Source organism: Hippichthys cyanospilos, chromosome 2 (assembly GCF_059441005.1).
Source record: "Hippichthys cyanospilos isolate Australia breed blue-spotted pipefish chromosome 2, RoL_Hcya_1.0, whole genome shotgun sequence".
NCBI lineage: Eukaryota > Metazoa > Chordata > Actinopteri > Syngnathiformes > Syngnathidae > Hippichthys > Hippichthys cyanospilos.
Window position 1 is genome coordinate 7,504,679 of NC_142370.1, and position 27,778 is coordinate 7,532,456.

A 27,778-nucleotide genomic window follows, 5' to 3' on the forward strand; every position below is an offset into this window, starting at 1 on the left:
TTGTCGGCTGCGCACCCTCATTTGAGGAACAGAACTCAAAAAACAATAACGTTTTTATTTGACCATTTTAGCTACTTTGAGTTAAGAAACTCGAGTGTTTGGCTGTTTATCAGTTAGACATTTAAAATACGGTACTTACTGTCCAACAGCCTTTTGTTTGATTGATGGAAATCTCCCACTTCAATTCTATCGCTACGATTCCACAAGTCCTAACTCCATCTCGTCTGTTCAAAGGATGGGTATATCTTCAAATATTTATTTCTGCCATTTTTTTTAATTATTGTGTTATCAGTGACAAACCTTTATGTGCATTTTTTTTGTTTATTTTGCTTCTTTTCAAAATGGAGGGGGGGGGGGGGGGGGGGTGCAAGAGGTCCTCATAGAGACAGTAAAACCCAGGATTTGGGCCACACTATGTGCCAAAATCCAAAGGCTTGCACATGCACACACTTAAGTGTCTCAGAGGAACCACACTTGCAAAATACTATCACGACACTACTTTCACATTTAAGTTCTTCTTCGAGTAGTCATACCAGTAAAATGGTGATGAAACAGCCTGATATCGGCGCAGCGCCACCAGTTATATACAATAATTAGATGACAAGACCTATGATTAAATTAAAAAAAAAAAAAAAAGTATGGTTACATATTTTTTGCACATTGGCATTTATAGAGGGTTTTTTAAATAATATTTTCGTTCACTTATAAATGAGGCTACATTTTACACACTCTTCCTTTAAATTGCGGCTTTTATGTTAAGATGTAAAATTTTGCCCACATCTTTTAGTTTAACACTGAAGTACTTCATGACAGAAATGAATGTTTTACGAGAGAGCTTTTCACTTTTTTTGTAATTAATTTTTTTAACCTTTGAAGCCGTCGTGTCCATTTGTACACAAGTGAGCATAACCAGTTCTTCGAAACGAACCAAAATCACTCGGGTCTGTTTGTAGTGCTGTGGTATTCCGCTAGAGGGCGTCTGTGACCAACACGATTGTGAAAGAATGAGTCGAATGACATGACTTTATTGTATCCAGAGCTCGTTGAAGTTACACAGACATGCCATTCAAAGCACTTGAGCCCTCTTCCTTCCTCTTATTGCAGGAAGACAAGAACCCACCAAGGCCCATTTTCTGCATTTGTCTTTACATTTCCACTCTTACAGGATTGTTGTCGCAGATGCACTGGCTATTTACAGTGTTTACAATAGTAATGTCATGTACAAAAGAGAAATCAATATTTACAAGTATTTACAAAATGGTTTTAAAAAACAAGGTGAAAAGGGGAAGATTTTTTTTTTTTTTTAACAAATCATGACAAGACAGGTCCAATCAAAGTTAAAAGCTTGAGGAAAATGGCAATCATTATTCATCTCCAAACCTTCCTTTCAACTGCAGGTTTACACTTCCACACACGCAGTCTTGCAAACAACCCTTCCACCTGAACCCCCCCAAAAAAGGTCCAAACCTTCATCTCCGCACGCAACGGCATCTGAGTAGGCGAGCAGAAGTGATAAACTGCTTCCTACAATCACTTCTTTGAAGTTGAGGCCTCAAGGTGGGGGATTCGAGCAGCTCCAAGTCAGCTTCAGGCCGATTTGGGCTATCAGGCACAAGCAGATGTAGACATCACATCTCCACTTTATTGCCGCACCAAAATGGAGACACAAGGTCCAGAAACTTACAAAGTGGGGTGGGGGTGATGTCTCACACAACAGTCAAGATCTGAACTATTTTTTAAAAGTCCCCATCGGACCGAAGGCGAATTTTTGCGAGTGTTGTCGAAGGTACAAAAGCGTGTTTAGGTCAGGGTTCATTTAAGGCGAACTTCTAACAATTGTTTGGTGGATGTTTGCGATCTTGAATATAAACTAATTCCTGCCCCCTTCTGGTTCAGAGAAAGGGGGACTAGATGGTGAGAGACAAATTAAACGTTGTCATGCGGACCTGCGCTGATCGATCGAGGCAGATTTTGCGATGGAACATGCGATTGAGATTTTCCTTCCGCTAACCCTAACCCTATACCTCTGGGGAAGGAACATTTTCAACCTTTGGCGGAGGCAACGAAATGCACGTTACGTCGGAGTTTGTCAGGACTCGTTCAATATCGCAAAACTTTCGACAGCCTTTCACCAACAATTTTAAGTGATTTTGAATTCACTGCTTTTGAAAACAACTGCAATCGTGAACGATAGTTGACGGCGTTAACGAATACTGGGTTTTATCTTGGTTTGTTCACGGTCGCAAACGTTCGCCAGACATTCTTAATATACTCTCAAACGGCTTTGGTTTTCGTGTTGCGACCTCACAACAACAAACACCAAACCGTACAAACTGTTTGAGAATATCTTGAGAATGTTTAGTGAACGTTTACGGCCTTGAACGAGCCGCGGCGAACCAGACATGAAGACGTATGCACTACTCTTCCCAACACTTGCAAACGTTGTGGTTATTAGAAAAATGAGTTCTGTTCATTGTTAATCAGTGAAAATAATTCAAAAGTGAGTAGAAAAAAGGAAAACACTTGTGCCAGTTCCAAAGTATTTTGTGGAATAGAGCAACAAGGACGGAAGCACTCGTTGGGTTTTGGGACTCCATGGCGTGTTATTAAGTGTAAGACTATTTGCTGCACATGGCTGATTAACAAAGGTGAGTCAGTAGAAAATCCTACAAAAGATGCATCCTTATTGATCACAAAAAAGGTTTGCAAACATCAACAAAAAATGTCTGATCAGGTTAAATAAACAAGCACTTCTTTTTTTTAAACCATCTGTGCCTTAACAATCCAGGTTGAGGGTGCGGGGCCGCAAGGAGGCACATTTGAAAGGTGGGAAGCAGTGTGTGCTGCCCCCTAGTGGTATTCCTCTTCCTCTGCAAGATTCTCCCTTGACACGTGGACGAGGCTTCCTCAAGTCCAGTTTTCACACGTGGGAAATAAAGTGCAATTTTGGCATTGAACAAAATATAAAAGCACCCAAAAATCCAGAAGAGGGAAAAAAAAACAAACAAACAAAAAAAAAAAACGCGGGACTGGACTGGACTTCATGCTTGTGGGGCAAACGTCTCGGAAAAATCTGATCACAATTATGATGTTTGTTTTTGCAGAGCCGGGGTATTTTCGTTCATGTCTCTTCCTCAAAGCGGATGCAGGACGCCATCCTGCTCCGGCGACTCGATGCTGTTTGCAGACTCCTGCAGCTTCAGCAGCATGATCATCTTTGAACGGGGGAGGCATCAGCATAGTCCATGGCGTCAGGTGACATTTGTTTCGGTTTTGATAAAGTGTGCATATTTTTCACGAAAGAGGATGAACGCGAGTGAAGAAGAAAAACAAGGTTGTCTGACTTCTAAGGTCAGAATTTGGACTCTAAAGTGAGTCTCAGAATCCTCACTTTGCCGGAATGCCGGAATTCTCATATTAAAATCAGAATTCTGACTTTAAAGTTTTTTTTTTAATTTTAAACTGGGAATTCTGACTTTAAAGTTCTCAGAATTCTGAGAAGTAACTTCACCTTCACCTAAAAATTCTGACTTCAAAGTCAGAATTCTGGCACACTTTAGATTGAGGATTTTCACTTTATTCTCAGAATCTTACTGACTTTAAGGTCAAAAGTTTGACTTCAAACTTTAGTACTTAAGTCTCAGAATTCTTAGTCAGAAATGATGACTCTAAAGTCAGAATTTGTATTTCAAAATGAGAATGATGACGTGGACTTTAAAGTCTTCTGACTTTAAAGCCAGAATTGTGAGAATAAACTTCATCTTCACCTCACAATTCTGATGCTGAAGTCAGAATTGTGGCACACTTTAAAGTCATATTTTCACGTTATTCTCAGAAATCTAACTTACAGTATTTATAGTATTCTCGCTTTAAAATCAGAAGTGATTCACAGAATTCTCACTTGGAAGTCAACATTTTTATTTCAAAATGAGAATTCTAACTTCAAGGTCTGAATTCTAATGAACTTCACCACCACTCCCAAATTCTGAATTCAAAGTAATAACTACTTCATTCTCAGAATTCCCATTTCATTCAGAACTGTCACTTTAAAACGACAAATTTGAGAATTCTTATAATGGAAACAAAGCCAGAATTCTCATTTCAAAGTCGGAATTGTGAGAATAAAGTCAACATTTTCACGTTGATGTTAGAATTCTGTCACAAAACTCCAAACCCTGCCAAGCCTTATTTTTCCTTCTTCACTGACGCAAATCTTCTCGCGTCCTTTCAAACGCAAAACTCACCAGGGGATCGGACTCCAAGGTGCTGGGCGGCGGCGAGTCTTTCGTGAGCTTCTTCTCCTCGCTGTGCGGCCCGATGCTTGGGGGAGGTAGGTGATAGAGTTTGGACTGGTCCTGCTGCGCGTTGGGCCACGGGAGGGTCCCTCTCACCCATTCCACCGGATCCTCCCACACCGCCTTCTGGCCGTGCACCTGGACAAGCAGAGACGTGAGCGACGTTACGACGAGTGCACTTTTTGGCACGCGTGTGTGTGCCCACCTTGATGCCGTCCTTGGCGCCTTCCTGAAGGTACGGTATGATGGAGTGGTTCCACAGGTCAATGAACCACTTGCGGAACTCCGCCACGGACACGGGGCAAGAGAGGAAGAAGCAAGGACCTGGTTTGGGAGGGACACCATTCCAGATTCGGTCATTATTCTTTCTGTGAAAACCCCTTCGCAGGGCTCGCGTTTGCAGACCGAACATATCATCATTGCTTTGTTTGGGGGGTAGAATTTGGTCTAGCTTGCGTTTCTATCTGGTGTATTTCCACTGTCAACCACTAGATGGTGGCAACCATTTAGTTTGTGATTTGAAATTTGGGGCAGATGCTGGTAATTTCAGGGGTCATGCAGGGATCAGGTGCCGACCAATCAGGGCTCAGTTTGAGAATGCCACATGAGCAAAGTCAGAAAACATGCAACATGCAAAATTGACCTTCGCCACAGTGTGGACAGCCCCGCGTGACCGCATTTACCATATCTTACCTATGAGGAAATCTGAAGTGCTGTGTTTTTCCAAGAAGGTGTGGAGATGGTACCAGAGCTGCGGGACCCAGTCCAGAACACAGAGGAGGTCCTGGTCAAGTCAAAAGTCAAAGTTACGTCATTTATATAACCTTTAATCACAACAGAGTCTCAAATGGCTTCACCTGGTGCTGCGAGGCATCCTGCTCCTTCTTTTGGGAAGTTTCCACAACTTTACGGTGGAGGTACCTCAGGAGAAAGCCGTTGGCTGGCTCCACATTATTTGAGAAGGGAACCATCCTGTGCACAAGGAACATCTTAAAAGGCGACTTTGTTCTGCCTTATCATAAGACCGTAAGATCACAATCAAGCTTTCGCGATTTGCTTCATTTTCTACGTCGTAGGTCTCAAACTCCAGTCCTCGATGGAGCAGAATTTCCCACTTTTTTCCCCCAGAATTTTGACTTTAAAGAAAATGGTTAAAGTCAGAAATTAGCTAATAAAGGAAGTCCAAATTCTGACCTACATATGACTAAAGTCAGAATTCTGAGGATGAAGTTCTCAGAATTCTGACTTCATTCTCAAAATTCTGTTTTGAACATTTTTTGCAAGTCAGATTTCTGAGATAAAAGAGTTCTGCCTACAATTTTTGATTCTCCTCTTCCGTAAGAAAAGAGTTTGCCACTAATTAAAGTGGAGAAACATGAAAATCAACTTGGGCACAGAAAGGAAGCAACTGTACTTGACGGCTTCAATTTTGAGGGCTTGAAGTCCGGATATTTTTCCTGACTTGGCTCTCACCTGAAGCTGAGGTGCAGTCCATGGTTTGAGGACATCTTCACGGGCTGATTGGTGGTTCCGATGATGTAAGGACTGAAACGGACACATAAAACGTCCTGAAGTCCCCGCCGATCGCACTTGTTTGTCCAAATGATGCCACTCACCATTTATGATACTTGCAGGTGAGAGCGCCGTTGATGAGCTCGGTGAGGTCGGCGGGGTCACCGATGTCGTCGATGATGATGACCAGGGGAACCTCGCCCGCGCTCTGTCGCTCGATCTGAGTGGCCAGATTGCAAAGGTACAACTGCAGCTCCTGTGGGAGAAAATCTAGGTGAACCGACGGGTCTTTTTCAGCGTGTGGCGCACTCGGCCCACATTCGACTTCGAGCTACCTTCGACGTCTGCCGATGCATGTTGAAGGAGACGGCGGCGCCGCGGCCCAGAAAGGAAGTCTCCCCGTCCCCTTCAGGTGAGTCGTTGCGGCTGCGTTGCAGGAGGTAGTGGGCCAGACGCTGGGCCAAGTACGTCTTGCCCGTTCCGCTTGGCCCGGAAAGGACCAGGCGCCGGTGCTTCAGTAGCAGGCTGATGTAGTGCAGCATCATGGGCTTGGGAATCAGCGTCTCAAATACGAGAGAGTCCACGCTTTGTGCTTCAAGGCCTGATCGACAAATATGAAATGGGGTCAGCTTTGATACTGAAACAGATTTTTAAAAAAAATCTAACTGTGATAAGCAGTACAAAAAATGGATGCATTGATGGATTCTCAAAATGTGGCTCCCTCTAGTGGTAAGTGGAAAAAATCACAGGATTCAGTTTTTTTATTTGTTCAAATCCAGTATAGCACATGAATTAAGTATAGTTCAGATGTGTTGAAAACTTTAATCATACTAGAGTTGCATTTAAACTATTAAAACTCGCATAAACATTCAACGTTTATTTAGTACGTTTAGTGAGTTTATTTACTGAAATAATAATAAAAAAATAAACAACTTTCTACAATACTTTAATTTACCAAGATACACCCGAGTTCTTTTTTGGCTCACGCCTACCCACTGGATGAGTCTGCCCTAAATCTTTCTCCCCTTTGAGGCTAACCTTTCAAGGTGACAAAGATGCGAGGCGGCTTGCCACTGAGACATCGATAAGGTGACGCGTGAGGTTTGTCTCCTCCGATCACCCTGAGCGCTCCCTGGCTCAGCTCATACATGTGGAGAGAATCGCAATTCAGACCGAGGCTGGCTGTCGGGTCCACTTGAGTTAGGTACTCCTGAAAAATAAAGCGCAAAAATGAGCACAGCTATCCTTCATGATGGGGATACATGACGTGCATGGACTTACTCGAAATGTCTTGGCGATCATGGAGTCCAAATAGGCCCATTCGGTCCTCTCGCCAATCGTCACCGATCCCAGGTAATGTTCCTGTTGCTTATGCTCCTGCCGAAAGACAGGGGGCGCCTTTTCTCAACTCATTATATGATTGCAAGAAAGAGAAATGAAACCCAGGAGGGTGTGGATTTACCTCCGCTGGATCCGGGAAGTGAACCAGAACTTGTGCACACACCTCATCTAGCTGAGAAGGTGCACCGAGCTTGTTGCCTGGAGACATGTCTAAAGGACAGAGGCAGAAAACAAACACAACACTTGTGAATGGAGTAAAACAAAAGAGCTGTCTCAAAGAGTGTCTTTACGTAGATGGCAACGCCTGAATTTGATTGAGTGGTTCATCAAAATCGAGATTTTCATGAGAGAACTATGAAAACGCTAACATTTATTTGAGTGGAGAACAGATGTTATGATGGTTGTCACTTGCCTGGACCTTTGCATTCATTCAGACTGAGGCTGAAGGACTTTGTGAGGGACACGGGCTGTCTCAGCGACGGTCCCAGGAAAGAGGCCAAACCGGAAGGCTGCGAGGTGGACGACGTGGGACCGCAGCCCGATAAATGGACCTGACTCCCTGTTTTCAGATGATCGTTTTCTGCCTTTAGGCTCTCCACTGTTGACTGGAAAGCAAAAAGGATTGAAATAGAAGCAGAAAGCAGGTGTGCCACCTTTCATTGTGGGCCAAACCCACCTCCATGCTGTCCATGGCGTCTCTGAGCTGTTCCAGCTGATGAGCGGAATTTAAAGCCTCCAGGCGGATGTCTGTCAGCTCTCGCTCCTTCTCCCACAATTCCGAGCGCAGATCTGACACTGCCCTCTCGTCGCCGTCTTCCTCCTCCGTAATACCCGTAAACCTGGAGATGACATGGCACATTTGTCAGGGAGAGACTAAATTCATATGGTTTCCCTCAACCTTGAGATGTTTTAAACGCTTACTTAGAGGAGACATCAGATGTGGAAATTTTGAGGGATGATGACAGATTCTCTCCTTCATGCAGCATCTTTGGTGAGTTTGGAGCCGATGAGTCAGGAGTGACAATTTCTTCAATGTCCGAGCAGGTTTTGGGGCCTTTCTTGATGCTGAAGGCTTTGTTGAAAGAACTTCTCAGCTACAAAGAACCGGGAACATCCAGAGAGAGTCAAACAAAGAAACTTGGTGAAATCTTGAGCGAGACAAGCAATGCATGTAGGGGAGAAGTAACATCTAGCCTGGGTTGTTATTGAAATGTCATGAGCACTTCAACTGCATTTTGTGGTGTAATAACGGCTTATTACTATGGGCAATTATGAAACATTTTTAGGGGGACCTCACTTCTTTTTTACCCCTGATATTCACAAAAAGACGAGAGCCTAACTTCTTACCCAGCTCTTTTTCTTCTTCTTCTTGGCATCTTGGTCCTTCAGGCTGCCTACACTTGACAAACTGGTCAAACTGTTAAGGCTGGAGATGCTTTCACAAGAGTTCTGGCGACGAATGCGCACGTCTATGGAAAACATGAGGAAAGCACTTATCAGGCAGCTGTTCAAAAGGGTGATTACAAAGTTGATTTCTGCACCTTTGTCATTTTCCGGGTGGTTTAAGGCTACGTGTATGACGGCCTGCGCTTCAGCATTTTTGGCCTTCAGGGCTTCGATGGTCTCCCGCAACTCCATCAGCTCAGTGTCCTGGAGGAGGACCACAAAAAAAAAAAGATTATTGTAGGAGAAGGAATGTCTGGTGTTTTTCTAGGATGGAAAAAAACTGTGGGAAGCCAGCGGGGTTCGATCCTGAAAATGTGACGACTTCAAAGTGCTAAAGAGTCAAGCCCCATGGAGTGCTGCTTATTGTGTGCACTGGAAACCTGGTCTCCTCAAGGTTAAAGCCATTGTGCTCCTGGCCGAACTGCACAGGTCAGTGCGCTGGCACCGACAACAAAAGCTACTTCTGGAGCGGTCTAGACGGGCCTTTCAGTGGAAGCAGCAAGGCATGAAAGGCCGCGAGAAAGACTCCTCACATTTAAACACACAGCTCGGCTCGCTTATTCAAACGCCATCCCATAAGAGGGGGGGAAGAATGTCGGAATGTCATGTGCACACGCAAACGGGTCCAGCTTTTTCTTTCGCTGATCCCAACTCAAAGCCGCAATCCTACTGGCCGCAGGCCGCCAATAAAGTCACCTCGCTGCACGTCGGCAATGATGATGGCGGACAGCGCCTGGTGTGTGATGAAATGTAGCTGAAATTTGAGCTTGTGTTGTGTTAGAGTGATGATTCCATTCCCAAATAGGTGGTGAGCACCCTATATATATATATATATATATATATATATATATATATATATATATATATATATATATATATATATATATATATATGGTTCCACTTGGATTTACTCTAAAAGCTTCACTCTCTTCCAAGTGTAAACATTGATTAAATGTTAAAATGTTTATTTTAAGAATTATAGATCAATTGCCAAAATATAGATGGCAAAACAGGTGGCAAAGCATTTGATGAAGGTGGCAGATGCTACCCCTTTCTCACCCTGTAAAAATAAAGGACCGGGACTAAAAATAGTAATTTTATAGTAAAATGTACTAAATGAATCGTACTGTATAGAGATGAGCAATGCCATACTGACATACTTTTCCAGAAGCCAAAAATCAACAGATGATCATACTGGCTCTATCTTTACCTGATCTTCCGAGAGACGGATAAAAAAAAAAAAAAAAAACACAGAAGGGTACATCGTTGGACAAAAGGTTATGAAGCACTGTGTTAGAGGGTTGCGAGTACCTTCTGCTCATGACTTAATGAAAGCGTCTGCAGTCGGGTTGTCATCAGGGCAAGACTTTGCTCAAAGGCGGCCACCAGATTTGCCTGTGTGAAAAAAAAACATCACCATCGGAATCAGAAGTCTCACGTCAAAGAAAACTCAGCTATGCTCTACTATATTTATTTTGCTTTTTGTTTTCAAGCCCTCCCTTAAGGAAAATTGCCGTTTCGAAAACTCAAGCGGCCTTATAATCTCTTGCAAACATATATGACACATGAGACAGCTTAATTTAGAGCTTCCAATTGAGTCAAAGTAATCTTGAGGGTTCTTACATTGGCTGAGAGCTGCGTGGTCAGGTTGGACACCTTTTCCTGGGAAGACTCCAGTTCTCTCCTCAGCTTCCGGATTTGCTGAAGGGAAAAAAGCTTTGTTGAATGCCGCTCATGTTCCACAAACACAATTTCTATGAATGGTGCGCTTAACGATTGGCGCATTTCTTAGCATCAGAAAAGGTGAAAGGAAAGTGACAGAGCAGCAGAAACAACACGCACCTCTCCCTGTAGCCTTTCCTCTGCCTTTGCATGCGGTGGGAAGAAAAGTTGAGACGTTAGCGAAAGAAAGGGGCATCATTGAGAGAAAAGGGAAAAGACAGGGAAAGCAAGAAGAGGAAGAAGGGACCACTTTGTATCTACCTGCGACTGAATGGCATTTCCACTCACCGACGAGTAGGATGACGAAGCGTTGGATGCCAAGGAGATCGCAGAGCCATGAACTGAACACACAAAAGCAAGGACCTTACAGGAAGAATGGGACATCATTTGTATACACCACACAAGAAGTAAGGTAGAAGGCAGGATGGACAATAGGTGGTGGACACCAAAAGGGGGTCTTGCTGTGGGCGCCGGTAAATCTAACAGTCACGTTTGCAATGCAGCCACCAGTGAGAGATCAGTGGTTTGGAAAGTAATTAAAAATCAATGATTTGACTGCCGTTGACATGGAATGATGTCAACAGGAATCCTAATGAGGAGTGCCATCGATGTCCATTCTTGCCAAAAAAAAAATGGGTGGAGAAAGTGCTTAAGTAGCTTTGGTTTGATCAATAAACTGAGAAAATTAAAAAAATAATAAATAAATAAATAAAGACCAATACATGGCAGCAATGCGACAACTAAACAATGAAGATGCTCGAAAACTTGGCAGATCTTTGGAAATGTTTCAAGCGCATTGAGACTGATAAGAAAAAGATTGTCAAAGAGAGAGAGAAAAGAAACTACAACCGTTCAAAAATTATTAGCGTAAAGGTTACTGCTGCCTTAAAATAAAATGATTTTGGTGAAACCAACTCTTGTCAAACATCTTGGTTACTGAAAAAAATGGAATAAGGTAGAAACTAACTTTTTATGTGATCAAAGAAAAAATCTTTGAAAAAAATCTTTCAATTGGTAGTTTCTGCAAAGTCATAAAACACAATATAGTGTGAACCTTGACAGATCACTCAAAAGAGGTTCTCCTTTAAAAATGGCTGCCTAAAATAGAGTTAAAACAGTTGGATGCACACATTTTAAATATTAGAAAATTTCAACTCAAATTCATATGTAAAGATTATATCGAACATTTGCTTGGCCCTAAAATGTCAGCCAAAACTGAATATCGCTAAGGTTTTGTGAGCGACCTATCTTACCTTCATCATTCAGCTCCTTGTCCCTGAAGGATCCCGAGCGAACCATTCCTAGACTGCGGGGACGTTCGGCCAGCGATAAGGTGCTTCCAAGAGGAGACGCCCCGTACAGCTCAGTGGACGCGTCTTGTGTTGGGATGCTGTTGGATCGAGTCATCCTTGGAGGTCCACCAAGCGGGCTTGGCGCTTAAAAGATCCAAAAAGAGGACTGTCACTATCTACTGTCTTTATTGCAATGTTTGTATGGTCCCTCACTGATTGAAATGCTGGCTTTTTATGACGAGAGATATTAATGTCCCGTTCTATTACCTCCATGTTCTAATTTACAACTATTTACGTCTAATTTACAACTATTAGCTAATACAGTATATGTTTACATTTTTGTCATGTTGGAACTAGAACTACTTCCTGCTTCAGTGTCTAAGAATCATGGCCAATATGACATGAGGCTAACCTAATACTACTAGCTTGCCAGACCAAACGCTTGCAGTATTTTTCCAATGTTGACATCATGGAATCTGTGCAAGGTATGTAATATAATTTAATATAATTTAATGATAACTTGACCTACGATTTTATTTAAAACATGCTGTTGGTCGTTAAGAACACATTTATTTGCAGGTTTTTTACATTTATAATCTTTTATTTTATTCCTTTTGATCGAAAAACGGTCCAAATCGTACGCAGCGTCCCTTTAAGTAAAAAATAACTAAACTAGCAAATTTTTTTCTTTTGTCTATTGGAGGTTCTCTCTTTCTGTGCTGGAAGCAATAATTATGGAGTTGCATAACAGAAAAAAAGTAAATGAGATCCGACGCTACACAATATTTCCTGTCCTGTCATGAAACTAACATAATAGCGCATAATAAATGAAATAAACAATATGGGACAACGCTTCACAAAAGTTATGTGTTTTATATCCCACATTGCCTTCATGTGTGAAATTATATGAAATTATTTTGTCTTATCAGATTTAGCGTTTATGTCTGTGCTGTTGTGTCTGTTTTTACGATGTTTTTATTTTTCTGTACAGCACTTTGGTCAGCTGTGGTTGTTTTAAAGTGCTTAACAAAGAAAGTTGGATTGGATTGGAAAATAGGCAGTTTTATAATATTACGCTTCATAATATGCTACACTTAGTAGTCCATAAAATCTGTTAAACACTTGACATTGGGGTTTAATAGTTTGCTATGGACTGCAATTATTCAATGAAATGACATTTTGCACCTTAAAAAGAACTATTTTTCAATTGCAATGCTGGCAATTTCAATGAAAAGTGAGCATTTCGATCATTATGCCGGCAAAACATTTAAAATGAATCATAGGCAAGTGCTGAGTTGATCCAGATGCACAGGTATAGACGAAATGGACTTGACGGACCTGCGCTGTTCATGGAGGAGCGGTGCAAGGACGTGGGCGAGGAAACGTTGAGGGAATCAGTCATGCTCAGAATCGTATGAGAGTGTCTCCTCTCTCCTTTCTCCTTTCCGTCAAACTCAACATGCGAGGCACTGCTGAAACTACACAGAAAATAAAGGCCGCGCTAATTTTAGTTCAGGGTACACAAACGTTTGTGAAGGGCAGTAAATGCATTGGAAACATCCTCTGTGGTTTTCATTTGCCAAGAGCACACACGGATGAATGTGTGTTTTAGCTCACCTTAAACCTTTCTTTGGCAGAGTGTTTCTGTCCCTCTGAGAACTGTGGGGGTCAAAGAAGACAACAGAGGGGGGCAAAGAAAACACAGTAATGTGAATAGTTGGACTCGTGACTATAAAATAGAAAAAATATCTGGTAATAAAATTACAGCATATGGAAAAACATACAGTATAATAAAAAAGTAAAACCATAATAATTTATCATAAACAAAAATCCTATTGTTACATACATAAAACAAAAACTATCATAAACATATAATACTGTTAATTGAAAAAACATACGATATATCATGAAAAAACAATGGAAAACATATTTATGATAAAAAAAAGGGCCCTTACAAGGACCAAAACATACTGTAAACTGAAAAATGAATGAACAAAAAAGCATATGAAATAAACAAAGAAAAAAACATCAACTTCCACTTCACGGATTTTATGTATTGCAAGTATTTTTTGGAGAACGTAAACGAGGGAACACATCTCGGAACAAGTGAGTCACCTTCGATAACATATCCTGATTTAATTCTCTATTTTTGAACTGCATTATCCATAAAGTAACTGTGTCACTTTATGGATAATGCAGTTCCAGAGCTAACCTGTAGATGGGGATAGATTCAAGAATAACTCAAACGAATAACGTGAACGTACACAAAGGAATGCCTTGACTTTGTTTGGTCTCACCTGTCTGTCTCTGTCGTGGACACTTGGCTTGCAGAGCTCCAGCAAGTGGGCGGGCCCCTGTCTTCACGACGATCTTTGTCTCTGGACTCAGTGCCGCTGTAGCCCCTTCCAGACTTCTCGCGCCCTCTCTGCTGCAGCTCCGAAGCTACGCTCAACTGGAAAGGCAGCGACTCCATGCTGCGATGCAGGCCCGACATGCGAGGGTAGAGGAGGGGAGACGCGCCGCCGCCGCTTCCCTCCAGTCCCAGAGACGTCGCCTGTCGAGGCCCCAAGCCCATGGCCGAGCTGGAGAAGCAGGCCGACGAGTTGACGTTGAGCAAAGGGGCGGGGCTGGGGGTCAGGCAGGGGCTGGCGGAGCCGGCTAGTTCTTGAAGCTTTGAGTAAGGTGGAATCTTGGGAGGCAAGGAGTCCTGAGCTCCCATCACCTCCAGGTTGTTGGAGTTGAGCTTGTCAAGATGGGAAACCGACGGAGGTTTTGACAGGCTGCGAGAGCCAGACCTAAAAACAAACAAACAAATGCATGGTCACATTTCAAAAATCTACAGAATTTTGCAACCTATGTTTTGTTTATACCAGCATTTCCCAACCTTTATTGAACCAAAATGCATTTTATAAGAAAAAGCACAAGCATACCACCAACTAAAAATATCTTAACCAGTTTATACAGCACTTCAAAAGTTTGAAAACAGCCTGAATTTAATGTTATTAAATGTTATTTAAACAAAAAAGGATGAAACATGAATACAAATCCGTAAAGTCATCGACATTATGACCAGATAACGGCTTTGCACATCTTGCTATTTTCTCAATTAGCTTTATAACATTCAGTTTATGCCTATGCATTATCAAGAGTGGCTAAAGGATCGTTCCTGTCAAATCACACCCCTTCCCCACTGGCATTTTTTTTGGCAATTTTTTGGAATTTTGGCAGATTTTTGTTTTATTAGTGCCAGGATCTCAAAAGTAAGTAGCTATGGCACTTGACTGTGAAGGGCCCTAACTCAAAAACTCTTTAAGAGTTTAGTAGCCTCAAACTGTTTTTTTTTTTTTTTTTTTTCATTTGACATTGTAACAGCACAAATAGAATTGAACAGCTGTGGGGAGTTTCTGGGGATTTGTGTGAATTGACATGAAGCATGAGCCTATAGCTTGAATGTCCTAATGTGTTTGAGACAAGCCTTTGACTGGTACAATAAAGAGACGATTTTGTCTTCAATTAAGTAATTAAGTTGACCACAAAGCTGTGAATTAATTCAGTCTGACCTTGCTTTACCTCAACATTTGATGATAGATAACCTATTCAGTGCAAGCCATTTTCTGACGTATGACTAAGTCACTATATGCCATTTGGAAGAACCTGTCACTACACATTGCCGACATAGGTGTGCAGACACATGATATGTGGGAAATACAGTAAATAATAATTTTCGGACCAATTAGGTGAAATAGGAGCATTGCACAAACACCTGAGAAGCTAAAAGAGCTTAAGCACCTGTGTGTATTAGATGATGGGAGATCTGTACCCTTGCTACCGGGCGCCCTGATCCCCTGCAGCCGCGTTCCATTTTCTGAAACAGCCTGCGCTCGGCCGCCCTTCAGAGAGCTGCCTCCGCACTCCGAGTCCGACACCACAGCTTTAGCTTTGGCCCGCTCCTTCTCCTTTTCTCTGTCCGTTTGGTTGACGGGACTCGGGATTCCCCGACAGTTTGTCTTATTCAATCCGGCCTGCTCTTTGTTCCTCGGGCCCTGGGGGGCCGTTCCGGAAGGTTTGGTCAGTCCGGAGCCCACGTCCGCCGTGATGCTCATCTGACGCGCTGAGCTCGGCCGGGTTAGAGTCAAGCTGCTTGTCTTGGCAGGGCGGGGCAAAGAGCGGTACTGCAGGGAGGTTCTGGCGTTTGGAGACAAAAAGCCACTGTGTTCACTGTTGGAGACATCCAGACTTGTCTTACGTCCACCTGCCGTTGGTTTGACCGGAATACCCGACGCCTTGGGAATGTTGCCCACTGTGCTTACGGCGGGTGAACTGCTATTATTTGGGGCGGGCTTTTTGAAACCAAAGTTGCCTCCGGTGGATGGCCTGGCAAGACCCGATGGAGGTTTACGTTGATCACTAGAAGCGGTCCCATTGCGCTGATCTTTCCCGGCATCCGACGGCGACCGCTGAAGATTGGAGTTTTTCACTGCTAATCGAGATTTATCTGAGGGCTTTCCATCCGTCTTCACTGTACCTGGAAGGGATAAAGTAAGATAAATGACTGAAAAAATGCTGGATAAACTCAAGCAAACTATATTTGGATGGGGTAGGGTATCGAAACATCTGTACTACATTGTGATTATTGTTAGTCAAGGAGGGAGAAACCCAATATTTGAGTTGATTCTCAGTAAAAAGGAAAATATTCGGTAAAAAAGTTGAAGGAAACTGATTGGCAGTTTATCAGTTTGTCGTTTCATGTTACCCAGGCTTTTGTTATCAGGTCGTCGATAACAGAAGTGGGCATTATACCGCTTTTCCTTGTCTGTTTTTCCTCATCAAAACGGGTGTCCATCAATGATGGACAGACCACTGGACAGAAAGACCACTTCTTCTGAGTGATGAATACAACAACAGATGAAGACCTACTTTCTGTAAATTGTAAGGTCGTCTTTTTTTAGGTGTCTTATCAGTTGTTGGCAAATTGGGACTGCGCATTTTTGATTTTTGACAGGATACGTTTTAGGTGTAAAATTCAAACAATAAGTTGAGGAAGCTCCCAGGGACATCAGTATCTACTAATATCACTCTTTAGCCACCCTTTTAGCCACTCCCACACCTAGGGAAAATTTTAGGTGTCACTGTATTCTTCTTTGACCCTTTGATACCTTCGATCTAACCATTATCTTAAAAAAAAAATATTTAGTTGTCAAAATGTTGATCAGCAGCGGTTATACATAATCTTCTTTTCCAATCTGATCAAGTAAAAAAAAAAAGTGTTTTTCTTGCTTTCCAGTAATGCGTATGTGTGTGACAGCTGCGGTGATCTGTCTATGGAAAAGTGCTGTTCACATTAGTAACGCGTGTCTGCGGTCCCTAAAGTTCATGGAACGCTGACAAAAAAAACTTCTCCTTTGTTGTCGACAAGAAAAGTGAAGAAAAGGTGCATGATTGAACCCCACGTGTGTCCCAATTGGCAAATTAGTGAGGCTAACACGAAAGTTATGATGTGAAAAATAGGTTTATGAGTCAGTGAGAGGAACGCGAGCTTGCGAGCGTCAGCCGCACGAGTGAAAGCTCACAAAGCTCATGCTTTTAATTTGGATCCAATGGGAGTTGTTCTAGAGGTTTATATACAAGACATTAACGCACTCAAAGAACTGCTGTTGAATGGGACCCACCGGTGTGTGGCATCTGGACTCACTTAAGGGTATTTTTGAACCCACAACACACACACACACGCACACATACATTTCCCAGTTAATGGTGCTTATAGCGTCACTTTTTCACTTTTTATAAATGTAGAAATTGGCTTCACGTACTGTAAAGTCATAAACCTAATCTATTATATGACCACAGGGTTACACTTGCGGTGATGGTAAAGTTTACTGACAGAATTAGGGTATCGCTTCATATAGATTTTGACATAAACAAAGCCTGACTTATTGGCAGGAGCTGCACACAATTTATTAAGGCAGGAGCGGGAGGGGCACTTACAAAGTAAAAGAGATTCTTACGTTATTACGTGCAACAGTGTACCTCGTCCCATATTTTTATTTGGTTGACAATCAGCTTGGTCGTCTGTTTGTATTTGTAGAGCGTGAGTGACAGAAATGATCGTTTACTCAAAACTGTGTTTCTGATACCCGTGATCCAGTTGAATGCAAAGGAAGGCTAAGACAGCGGTTCTCAAAAGGCAAGTCAGGAACAGCGCATTTGTCTTTTCAAATTGAGACACATCTGAGACTGTGCGCAGGTGTTTAGTTGGGTGGTAGGGCTGCACAATTAGTGACGCAACAATGTGAGGACACCCGACCGTTTTTGCTGACGGGATGGGGCTATTATGCGCAGCACTGTTTTAAATATTTTTCAGAACAAAAATTCTTTGTGCTGGATACTGAAAAAAATATTTCACAGAGGGTACGTCAATAAGAAAAGGTTGAAAAACACTAATCTAGTCAGTGTTTCTTTTATTGACGCATGCTATTCAGTTTCTTAGCTGGATGATGATGACTAAAAAGATGCCTATTGTTTTTTGGCAATACCCCCTTTTAACATTGCGTACTAAACTTGAAACACTATATTAACCCGGAAGGGCGTTTAACTAAATGTTCCTTATTGACTGTGTGGAGAAAATAGCTAAAGAGAAAAGAATGACTGTCATTAAATCATCAAGTGCTGACAAGTGAACGGTGCCCTGCAATCAATTGCACAAAGTGGTCCAGAATCTTCTTCGTTTTCATTCCATTTAGAAAAATGATGTGGTGTTAACAGAGTGATATATATCAGTGCCAGCCACGTGCTATACATAATTATCTGGGACAAAACTGCAGATGGTCAGTTCAGTTCATGGTTATTTAATCACAGACCAGTCCCGCTGAGAAAGAAATGTTTATGGAGCCACTGCCTATGTAGACTGGCATAGAACACAGTAGCTAATATCCTGTTGTTGTTTGACTGAGTGTGTGTGCTCGGTGTGTGTATGCACACGCCCGAACATAAACAGCACACAGATGATGCGCTTAAAGAGGAGCTGCACAATCGCCAAGACTGTGGTACTTTTGTGCAAATGCTCATCTATAGGGTAGTGTTATGGGTGACTTATTACGGTTGGCAAAACTGCTTCATGTTTCATGCACAGACACCGTTTTATCAGTCACATTTTTTCTTCTTTTCCAAACAGTAAAATATAACTTAGGTCAAACAACATTCAATGATGTGCCACATGTAAAATATTTTCAGCCAAATACCCCCTAACCAGCGCAAAGAATTTTGGTGGGAAATAAAAATAAGACAAAGACTTCAAAGAGAGTGATGTGCTGACTGTCTGATTTTTAAAGCTCTGGAACGCCATTTGTGCAGTGGTTTCTATTGAATTATTTGGACATTAAAAAAAGGAACAAAAAAAAAGAAATCACTAACCTAAATAAATACAGATTTGTGTGCACGAAAACAATGATCAACATAAAGTGGCTCCCTTTGGGATCATAGTAAATGGACTTATACTCAAGTCTATTCATTTCGATAGCCATTTATCACCACAGGGGCTCAAATGGCTTCACAAAAAAAAACAAAAAAACACGGAAAACATCACAAATTACCGAAGGCGTCCCTTGAAAAAAGCTCCCAAAAGGGCAAGGAACAATTCAGAACCCCATAATACATTGACAAGGTATCGATTTGGGACTGGGTCTCAGCAGATCCTCAAAATCAGAAGACTCGGACTTTGGTGCAAAAACCGAACCCGAAAACCCGACGAGAGCAAAGGAGCAGCTCCCTTCGCCGACACTTGCCAACATTCCCCCTAAGTGGGGCAGGGGCTTTACAAAAGGAATAAATATTTTTAAAAGTAGATGCTACGTTTGGAATACATGTTAAAATCTCACTGGAGTGCCTTCAACTAGCCCACGATAAGCCTGTTTTATTTGGGAACCGCTCAACAGCAAGCTCAGATAAAATAGGTACTAAAATGTGAAGCAAAAAAACAAAAAACAAACTGTTGTTTAGTGTGTGGGTTGGCTGGCAGGAAGGGAGTGGGTGGCGATGGGCGTTTGATACACGGCAGCACTCTTTAAAGGCGCAGAGGGTGGGCTGCAGCTGTGGGCCAATGTGTGGACAAAGACGGCGAGTGTGCGCGTCCCCGTGTGCGGGTGTGAGACCGGCGGAACCGAGAACACCGAGCCAGACAAATGTGTCTGTGCGCCGCTTCTATCAAAGTGTTTGCCAGCTCACCTGCCACTTTGAGGCCACTGGGTGGCGTGTGCGTGATGGGCGAGGTGACGGCCACAGGGGGGTTTCTGGCCTTCCTCAAGGCATTCCCGTGAACCAGCGTCTGAGGTTTCTTCAGTTCAGCCCTTCCTCCTTCATGAGCGTCCACCGGCGGCCTGGGTTTCTTCCATTTGTTGTCCGACTCGGACTTGAGGCTTCCCGTGTCGTAGGTGCCGCTGCCCAGACTTTTACGAATAGGTTTGGAATTGTCGCTGTCCCACGACAGGCCGCTTTCCACCAGGGACCTTTTCTCAGCATCCGTGCGCATCTGCGAAGACAGGATCAAAAGCAACATTTACGGAAAAAAATGGACATTTTGAATTTTTAATTACTAAGGACGGGACGGGACACAAATTCCACAAGACGAGGTTTCTCGCGAGATTGCGTGTATGAAAACAAGGCGAGGGGAAATTTTTGCAAATTTAGAAGACACTGTAAAAAATGCCTACTGTATTTTCCTCACTGTAAGGCGCACTAAAAGCCTTCAATTTTCTCATAAACCACAAGTTTTCATTTTTGTGAGACGAAGAAATAAAATAAATTAATGACCATGTAAATTATTTTTAAGTTTAAATGAATTAAATTAAAAAAGGTAAATGTTTACCTCTGCATTTCAGTTATAAATGTATTTTTTTTACAATTTTACAAATTTTTTACAATTTCTATAACATTCTGTTTGTGTATATATATATATATATATATATATATATATATATATATATATATATATATATATATATATAAAATGACAAGACTAGACTCTTTGAGTCAACTTCATCATTGCCACGATGGCCTGAAAAATATCATAGTGTTCTAATCCCGCGAGATCCCGAGGTCCCATTTTTACTAGAACAGCATCAACAGGCAGAAAGATGAAATGCTTGTAAATTTGCTGCTGCCGTTGACGGCTACAGATGTGAAAGATCCAATTTTACTGGGCTGGCAATGAATTAGTAAATTATTCTACTTGTCATTATTCATCGTGGACATATTTGTATCAAAAAATGAAATGTATCATTTGCAGTAAATAACTTTGCCATTTTGTGTCAAAATCTTTACCTCATTCACTGCCAGAGACAGCGATAGACACCAGCTATCCAACAATAAAGTGTATTGAGAGCATCATATTTGTTTTGGATTAAAAGGCGCACATTTCAAACTGAGAGGGTTGATTCGTGAGTAAATTGGGACGAGATCATCATTTGTTCAGCGTTTTTGCTTGGTGATGTGCCATGAGTTTTTTTCTTATGTGAAATATGTGCCCTGGCGTAGTAAAGCCTGAGAACCACCGCTATAATCGATGCACTATTGTATATAACATTTGTTACGACTGAAACTCAGCAGTTTAAATATGACGTGGTTAAATTTAATGACACAATGTTTATCTACTTAGCGGTTTTTACAGCTTTGAGGAGGGGTTCACAGTGGCTTGAGGAAAATAAACAAAACAATGATTTAGAAGTGATAGATTTTTAGCGCCTAGAAGCTGTCAACTTAAACTTCACTTTTAGCGGACAATGAAGGAATCTTCCAAACAAAACCTCATTGGATTAACCTGACAAACAAAACCTAGCATTCGAACAGGGGTGTGTAGACTTTTTATCCAAACAGGTTAAGAGAGAACTTGATAGCGCAGCAAAGTCAGGCATATCCAAAGGCACACATTTTCTCATACAAATGTAAAGAGCCTCAGGCTGCACCAAGCTTGCGGCAGCAGGTGTCACTTACAACGGACGAACTTCTGGTTCAACAGGTCGGGTGGCAACCACCGTTAAAACGATAAGATGGGTTAACAGGAAGGAAAGCGTTACGCCATCTCACAATGATGGTCTGTATGTTAAGACAAGTGAGTTTATCCAAGGAAAAGCACATGCACATCTTGTAGCGATAAGCAAATCCATCTTTTCTCTATAAAGAGCTTTTTTTAAGATAATTTCTATGAACTTGATTCCATGGAAGCCCAATTGAACCAGAAAATAAAAGAAAATCTGTTTATTCAATGCTTGCGCAACTGGGAAACAATAAATAAAACAGCCCCACACAAACAACATTCTGAGAATAAAGTCAGAATTCTGAGATAAAAGCGAAAATCTTGTCAATCTCTTTGTTTTTTCTTTTACTTCACGGGCTCTAATCTTCTTCGGTGGAGAGCTGATTCTCGCTAGTTGTTTTTTTACTTTTCATTATTTGGTTTGGTTTGGTAAGTTAATGCCAGTAGAAAGAACACCAACAAAAAAAAGGATCTTTGTGCGTAAGACTACGGACATGGAGCACAAGACACACTCAATTATAAACTCACTTTTGGGCCCTCTTTTTCTTTTTTTGGACAAGCACTTGCCAAACTTGAAAAAAAAAAAAAGTTCTGATTGTGTTAAAAAAAAAAGTAAAAAAATCCCACATAATGAAATGAGCTTTAGACCAAGGGAAAAAAAAAAAAAAAAAAAAAAACTACAACAGAAAAAAACAAACAGTGGCTGTATTTCATTTTTAACTGACAGGAATGGGCTTCACTACATTCCCCTCCACGCTTTGTTCCTCTTTGTTCATTGTGTTTTTTTTTCCCCCCCCGCTGATTCAAGAGCAGCAGTATCACAAAATATATGGAGCACATGATGACATGGATGTATGGTTGCCATGGCAGTGATGCTATGGAGGAGGGTGGTGACGGTTTCCATGACTTTTGTTGAGAGACGCCCTGTAGGTTCTTTTGGCTCGTTGGCCCGGATGCCGGACTGCAGATGGTGCACGCGTGCGAGTCCGTGAGATGGTGCACGCGTGCGAGTCCGACAAGCGTGCTTCACGTACAGGATGAGACAAAGAGCCGCACTCTCAGCATCCCTGCAGTACTGTTGCTATGGTTACGCCCATTCCTGTTCTCTTGTGTGCTTCATTCTAGCCCCCTCTAAAATCCCACTACAGTGTTTGCATTCACTACACTGTGGAGGTGGAACCCACATCATGCTATGGATGAACATGCCGACTACAGCTTCTGAACAACACGGCTTACTTTGGTTTACTGGCCATTTTGTAGTTTAGAGAGATGTACAATTGAACAGGATTTCACTGAAAAGAATTTCTGATCCTTTGGTACCAAATTCTGAAAATGTTAGAAACTGCTACTAAATATATATAATGAAATATGCAGGGATGCACATAACTGGTATGCAGGTTTGCATGAGCGGCTATAGTCATTAATGAGTAACATCCTTCACTTCACACATTTGCATACCCTACCTAACTTTCATCCATGACAACCGAGCCTGAGCTGAACAATTTTTTTTTTCTTTCTGAAAAATGTCTCCAAGATGTACTGTGGCTTGAAGCACACCGAAATGTGGTGCAAGATTTACCGCTGATGTCCTCAGCGAGCAGACAAAACCGGTGTGTTTGACACAGGGCCCTTTATTTGACAAGTATGAAAAGAGCACACGAATGTAGTGAAATTTATAGCTAGTTAATTGAGAAGCAATAGCTAATCAGTCTCTTGCTAGGTGGCGAGACAAACTACAGAAACACCGCAAGCTCTATGTAATAGTTTTCTCCTTGCCTTTTGTAAAGTTAAGCACGCACATCCCATGTCTTCCTTTTCTGAGGATATTTGGTTGTTTATTCAAGAGGTTTGGACTTGCTGTCGGGGCCGCATATCATTCTCGTGAAGGTGTGAAAGAGATTGTTTATGTTGTCACGGAGAATTTACCTGTAACTGCAAACCATAACTTAGGAGCTCTGAAACTTGGAGGACACAGGTTACTTGTGTGCACATAGATGGTGCGCTGCTAATGTGTGAGCGACACTGAGATTGACTTGGGGATGATTGTTTTTAATGAAAGAATGGGTGCGTACCCCATGAAAAATTATGTGCACCCTGGGAATAGGGTTAAATAGATGGATGAATTGATGCATGCGAAACGTTTACGTTTTGTCATTGGCTCACGTTCCAAAGTAATAAATCAGAGTATGAATTGGACTAAATGAGTATCCCCGAGCGTCAGAGGTGCTAACAGTGTTACACGCAACACTGTTAGGATTTATATGAACCAAAGTTCAAACTGCCCCGAAACTGCAGCAGATGAGTGTGTGTGCACAGAATACTTTATGAGGCATTCTGCTGCTTCTGGGTGAAAATGTAAGTACACCAGAAAGCCTCAGTCAGCAACTTCAATATTAATACTAACACAGAGATAGTCTGGGTGTACATTTGTGTAGTATTTATTTCATCATTTTCAGTTATTTGTTTGAGTTATTTGGTCTCAAATTATTTCTCAAACTTATTTTTCCAGTACAATTAATACTTTTTCAATTCACATTTTTCCACGAGCTATCAATTGAAAATGACTTCAAATGTGCTAAATGTTCATCTTGTGGACGTCATATGAACTGCAGGCAAGCCGTTATTGGCTGTTCCAGAAAGTCTTGCATAACTGATGTAATTTTCATTCAGTGGCAAGAGGCAAAACATGTTTTTGGAGGTATAATATTGCACATGGAAAATTCAGTTATCGATTTATTATAAAATATTATTCTTTCTGAAAACAGTTAAATCACTCTTTAGCATTGAGAACATGAGGCACTTACCACAACGGCAGAGTTTCTGCGGGAGCCAATGGGAGTTGCCGGAAGTGAGTTGAGGGTGGGACTTGTGATGAACTCCTCCGAACTGAGATTGTCTGAGCCGTCACTCAGGCCACTGCTGATGGAGCTGCTCTCGTCCCAGCTGCAAGACAAAAAGCTCCGTCAGATGTTGGCCATCGTATGCGTATTTCTTATTCATAAAAAGATGAGTCATTTTCTGCTCTTTCTGACCAGGTGGTGCTTTGCTGTGCTGAATCTCATTTTAGCCTTTAAGTATCTCACTTATTTGTGAACGTGAACTGCTTTTCTATATACTCGAGTTCCAATCAAAGACAAAAAAAGATATAGTATGCCCGCGGAGTCCACACTTATTCAACAAAAGAAATATGATTTATAAATAAATATGATTGTTAACTCGTGAAACAGACGTAAAATCCCTATTCATGTGCCTTTAGTGACGTCACCCGAAGATGCGACGGCACGTGAATTAAACTGCAGAGGACAGACTCATAATTGTATTTAATGATGAAACTGCTGCACACCTACAATCTCATCACTTAGTAACGAGTTTTTCTTCATCGAGTGGTTCTGAAGGTCTTCAGAAAAACCTTTGCTCTCACTATGAATTTTGCATGTAACAGAAGAAACCAAATTAACTCTTTCAGTACCAAGCGTTATTGGAAAAGGAGACCTCTAGCACTTTTAACATTTTCACTCACCTTTCAACGCTAACAGAATTTTGTGTGCTATTTTTATGTAAATATGGGTGGAATCATATGAAAGATTGACTTCCATTCATCACTCTGAATTGCATGTAGGTAATATTTGTTTTGTAAGTTTGGAAACACTGCCATCCAATGGTCACAGTTATCACTACAGTGCTCACTTGGCTTATACTGTATTAGTTAAGCATTAGTCAAGAGTGTCAGCTCCTCTTCATAACAAAACATATTTGACCAGAATTTTATCATTTATTATTGTTATTACGATTTCAAAAGATGAGAATTCTTGTCCATGTCACTGAATGAGTTAAATGTTAAAATGCTACATTTTTTGAGCATTATATCACAAAGAATTACCAAAGCTTCACAAGTAACTCACTTGTCTCATTGTAATTCACACCGCATCCAACTTTCACTCTGCTAGCACCGGGGACACGTCGACATTTCAGGTAAACGTCATCTCGGCCTACATGCATTAAAATAGAACTAAAGAACATATACATGTGTGCTGAACATACACACTTTTGCCCCCACAATTACAGGCACTGTGCGAGGGCAAGTTCCTTTCCAAACCGACCGCTGCCACAATACTGACAGGAGCAGGTTGAAAGATTGAATCAGACGAATCCAACTAAAACAAATATGTCAAATGTTATAAAAAAAAAGGAGTGGCATGCTACAATATATGCGGGTAACTGTACAGTATATTCAATTAGATGAAGTGGGTCACGTTTCAAAAGTCAGGGGTTACGAGGAAGTGCCCTCGTTTGGGTCATTAGGTTAGATTGCTCTTATTGTAAGGAGTGGGGGTGGCCTAATAGGGTCATACGGTAGCTATACTGTAACACAAAGGAGGACAGTGAGAGGGGAGGGCTTTCTGGTTGGGTGCCTGTATGGGTCACCCCGCAGCCTGGGGGGCTTGATGACAGCCATCCGGGGGGGAAGAGGGGCAAAGCCTGTCCTGTCTGGCCTGTGAAAATCTGACACCAAAAGATTTTAAATGTGTCCCGTTTCGTAAGTTGTTATTGAGCAGTGGCGTTAACTTACTCACGATTCCGTTTGGAATTCCTCAATTCTTAGAACGAGTTTGATTTTAAATTGCTGTATTTTGTTTGATTGATAGCGTCACCGTCTGTTACCAGTTTAGGTTGCGCCACACTCCTTTCTCCCACGTTGTGCTGTTCGTGCAAAAGTCTCCCCTGTGGGACTTCCACACAATATTAGTTGAAAAGCCCGTCAATTTCGAACACCCCTCAGAGTCTTTCCCAACGCATGAATATGTCATTCTTTACTCATTCGACACCCTCCACTGCTGGAGGATCAACCTCCAGAAGGGACGTGCAGCTGCGGTTCATCGGGGCTGCAACGCCAGCACCAGATGTATGAAGCAATCAGGAGCAAACAGACAAACACGGTCAGCTAGTTTGCACCACACAAGCAAACTCTGAGACAAAGTCAAGACAAAGTCAAACAATGCAGAGCATCAGAATAAGATGGATGAGCACGTAGGAGCTAAACCAATAACATTATGTACACAATAGCCGGCTAATATCCCTCCCTTAGTGTTAGCTAAAGGTGTGTCAAGTAGCCAAATATCAAGTGTATTGTTACTATAAGACTAGGGGGTCACTTCCAATACATTGCCAACCTAACAGCCTAGAAGACTCTGCTCTGTTATGCACAAGTTATCAGAAGAAATACATTTGAATTCGTCTTTGATAATTCACACTTCTTCATTCTGTGAGTCAAAAAGGGGGAACTCAACAAGATCCTTAAACGATAAACATCTTAAGCTTCCCATGACTGGACTTTTTGTGACATAGTGAAAAGGAATTTCATTTCCTTGCCAAGAGTTGATTTCAATCCATAACTGTCAACATGCAGCAGCTAGCTCCACCAACTACCATCAACTCTGCAAGGCAAGATAAAAGTACATTTGAAACACGAGCGTGCTCGAAAAAGAAAAGTCATGGGAGAAAGGAAACGGCAATATAAAATAAGGGGGAAAGACGAGTGTTCTGGACAACACATGGGGAACCTTCTCATCTACTCAGGATGGTCCTGCTCAAGTGGATTATATATGTTTCTAAACTTCCACCACTGCCCCTTTTTTCACCAGAAGCAGACCTTATCTTGACTTGATCAACTAATGTTGTTAGTGATATTAGCAGTGGCAGTGATTGGCACATTTGCCTCCTACTTCTGATGGATACGATTCATTGAGAAATTATTCTGACCTCCACTAAAGCTCAAGGCAGTCCTTGGCTCTTTGCAGCAGCAAATCATGTTGTAGCAAGGTGTGTCCTGCTGAGATATGAAGTGGGGGTCATAACACCTCTTCTGAGCTCATCGGAACGGCACTAATATTAGTGGGAGCACACAGTACGACTGTGCACTGTTATCGTATACGCTTTGCCTACATGTTTCTGCCCTTTTTGTGTTTAGTCTGATGCGTGAAGGGTTAAAGCGCCGCTACATAGATGCTAATTCATGTTAACATGCTAGTAGGGGCATTTTCACAGAGAGTTTGGCTGTTTGAAATACACAAAGTGTAATTCTTTGTTTTAAGTGTACCTTGACAGTTAAAAATCAAGTGGGAGGGGAATCAAACACTTTGAAG

At 41.8% G+C, this 27,778-nt stretch overlaps 1 protein-coding gene and 1 long non-coding RNA gene across 4 annotated transcripts in view; one reads left to right on the plus strand and one right to left on the minus strand.

Annotated features, from left to right (window-relative positions):
- Positions 1–1,009: 1,009 nt before the first annotated feature.
- nav1a (neuron navigator 1a) overlaps positions 1,010–27,778 on the minus strand; it is an 81,908-nt gene continuing 55,139 nt past the window's right edge. For 2 of the 3 annotated variants that reach the window (XM_088407717.1, XM_088407716.1), the window contains 27 exons: positions 24,440–24,578; positions 19,829–20,132; positions 15,398–16,133; positions 13,906–14,403; positions 13,226–13,267; positions 12,947–13,086; positions 11,570–11,752; positions 10,578–10,657; positions 10,437–10,460; positions 10,218–10,295; positions 9,906–9,989; positions 8,690–8,798; positions 8,496–8,617; positions 8,070–8,242; positions 7,825–7,987; positions 7,561–7,753; positions 7,270–7,358; positions 7,089–7,184; positions 6,846–7,017; positions 6,143–6,408; positions 5,912–6,063; positions 5,769–5,840; positions 5,153–5,267; positions 4,989–5,079; positions 4,501–4,619; positions 4,245–4,433; positions 1,010–3,215 (listed from right to left, as the gene is read on the minus strand). In XM_088407717.1, coding sequence (XP_088263843.1) covers positions 3,135–3,215; positions 4,245–4,433; positions 4,501–4,619; positions 4,989–5,079; positions 5,153–5,267; positions 5,769–5,840; positions 5,912–6,063; positions 6,143–6,408; positions 6,846–7,017; positions 7,089–7,184; positions 7,270–7,358; positions 7,561–7,753; positions 7,825–7,987; positions 8,070–8,242; positions 8,496–8,617; positions 8,690–8,798; positions 9,906–9,989; positions 10,218–10,295; positions 10,437–10,460; positions 10,578–10,657; positions 11,570–11,752; positions 12,947–13,086; positions 13,226–13,267; positions 13,906–14,403; positions 15,398–16,133; positions 19,829–20,132; positions 24,440–24,578 — 4,510 coding nt within the window. In that variant the 3' untranslated portion in view covers positions 1,010–3,134. The remainder of the gene's footprint in view (positions 3,216–4,244; positions 4,434–4,500; positions 4,620–4,988; positions 5,080–5,152; positions 5,268–5,768; positions 5,841–5,911; positions 6,064–6,142; positions 6,409–6,845; positions 7,018–7,088; positions 7,185–7,269; positions 7,359–7,560; positions 7,754–7,824; positions 7,988–8,069; positions 8,243–8,495; positions 8,618–8,689; positions 8,799–9,905; positions 9,990–10,217; positions 10,296–10,436; positions 10,461–10,577; positions 10,658–11,569; positions 11,753–12,946; positions 13,087–13,225; positions 13,268–13,905; positions 14,404–15,397; positions 16,134–19,828; positions 20,133–24,439; positions 24,579–27,778) is intronic. The other variant, XM_088407718.1, reaches the window with a different exon arrangement.
- LOC148427087 (uncharacterized) lies at positions 5,949–11,961 on the plus strand. Its single transcript, XR_015864750.1, has 3 exons — positions 5,949–6,048; positions 6,105–6,219; positions 11,583–11,961. It is a non-coding gene; the product is annotated as an uncharacterized LOC148427087 (long non-coding RNA).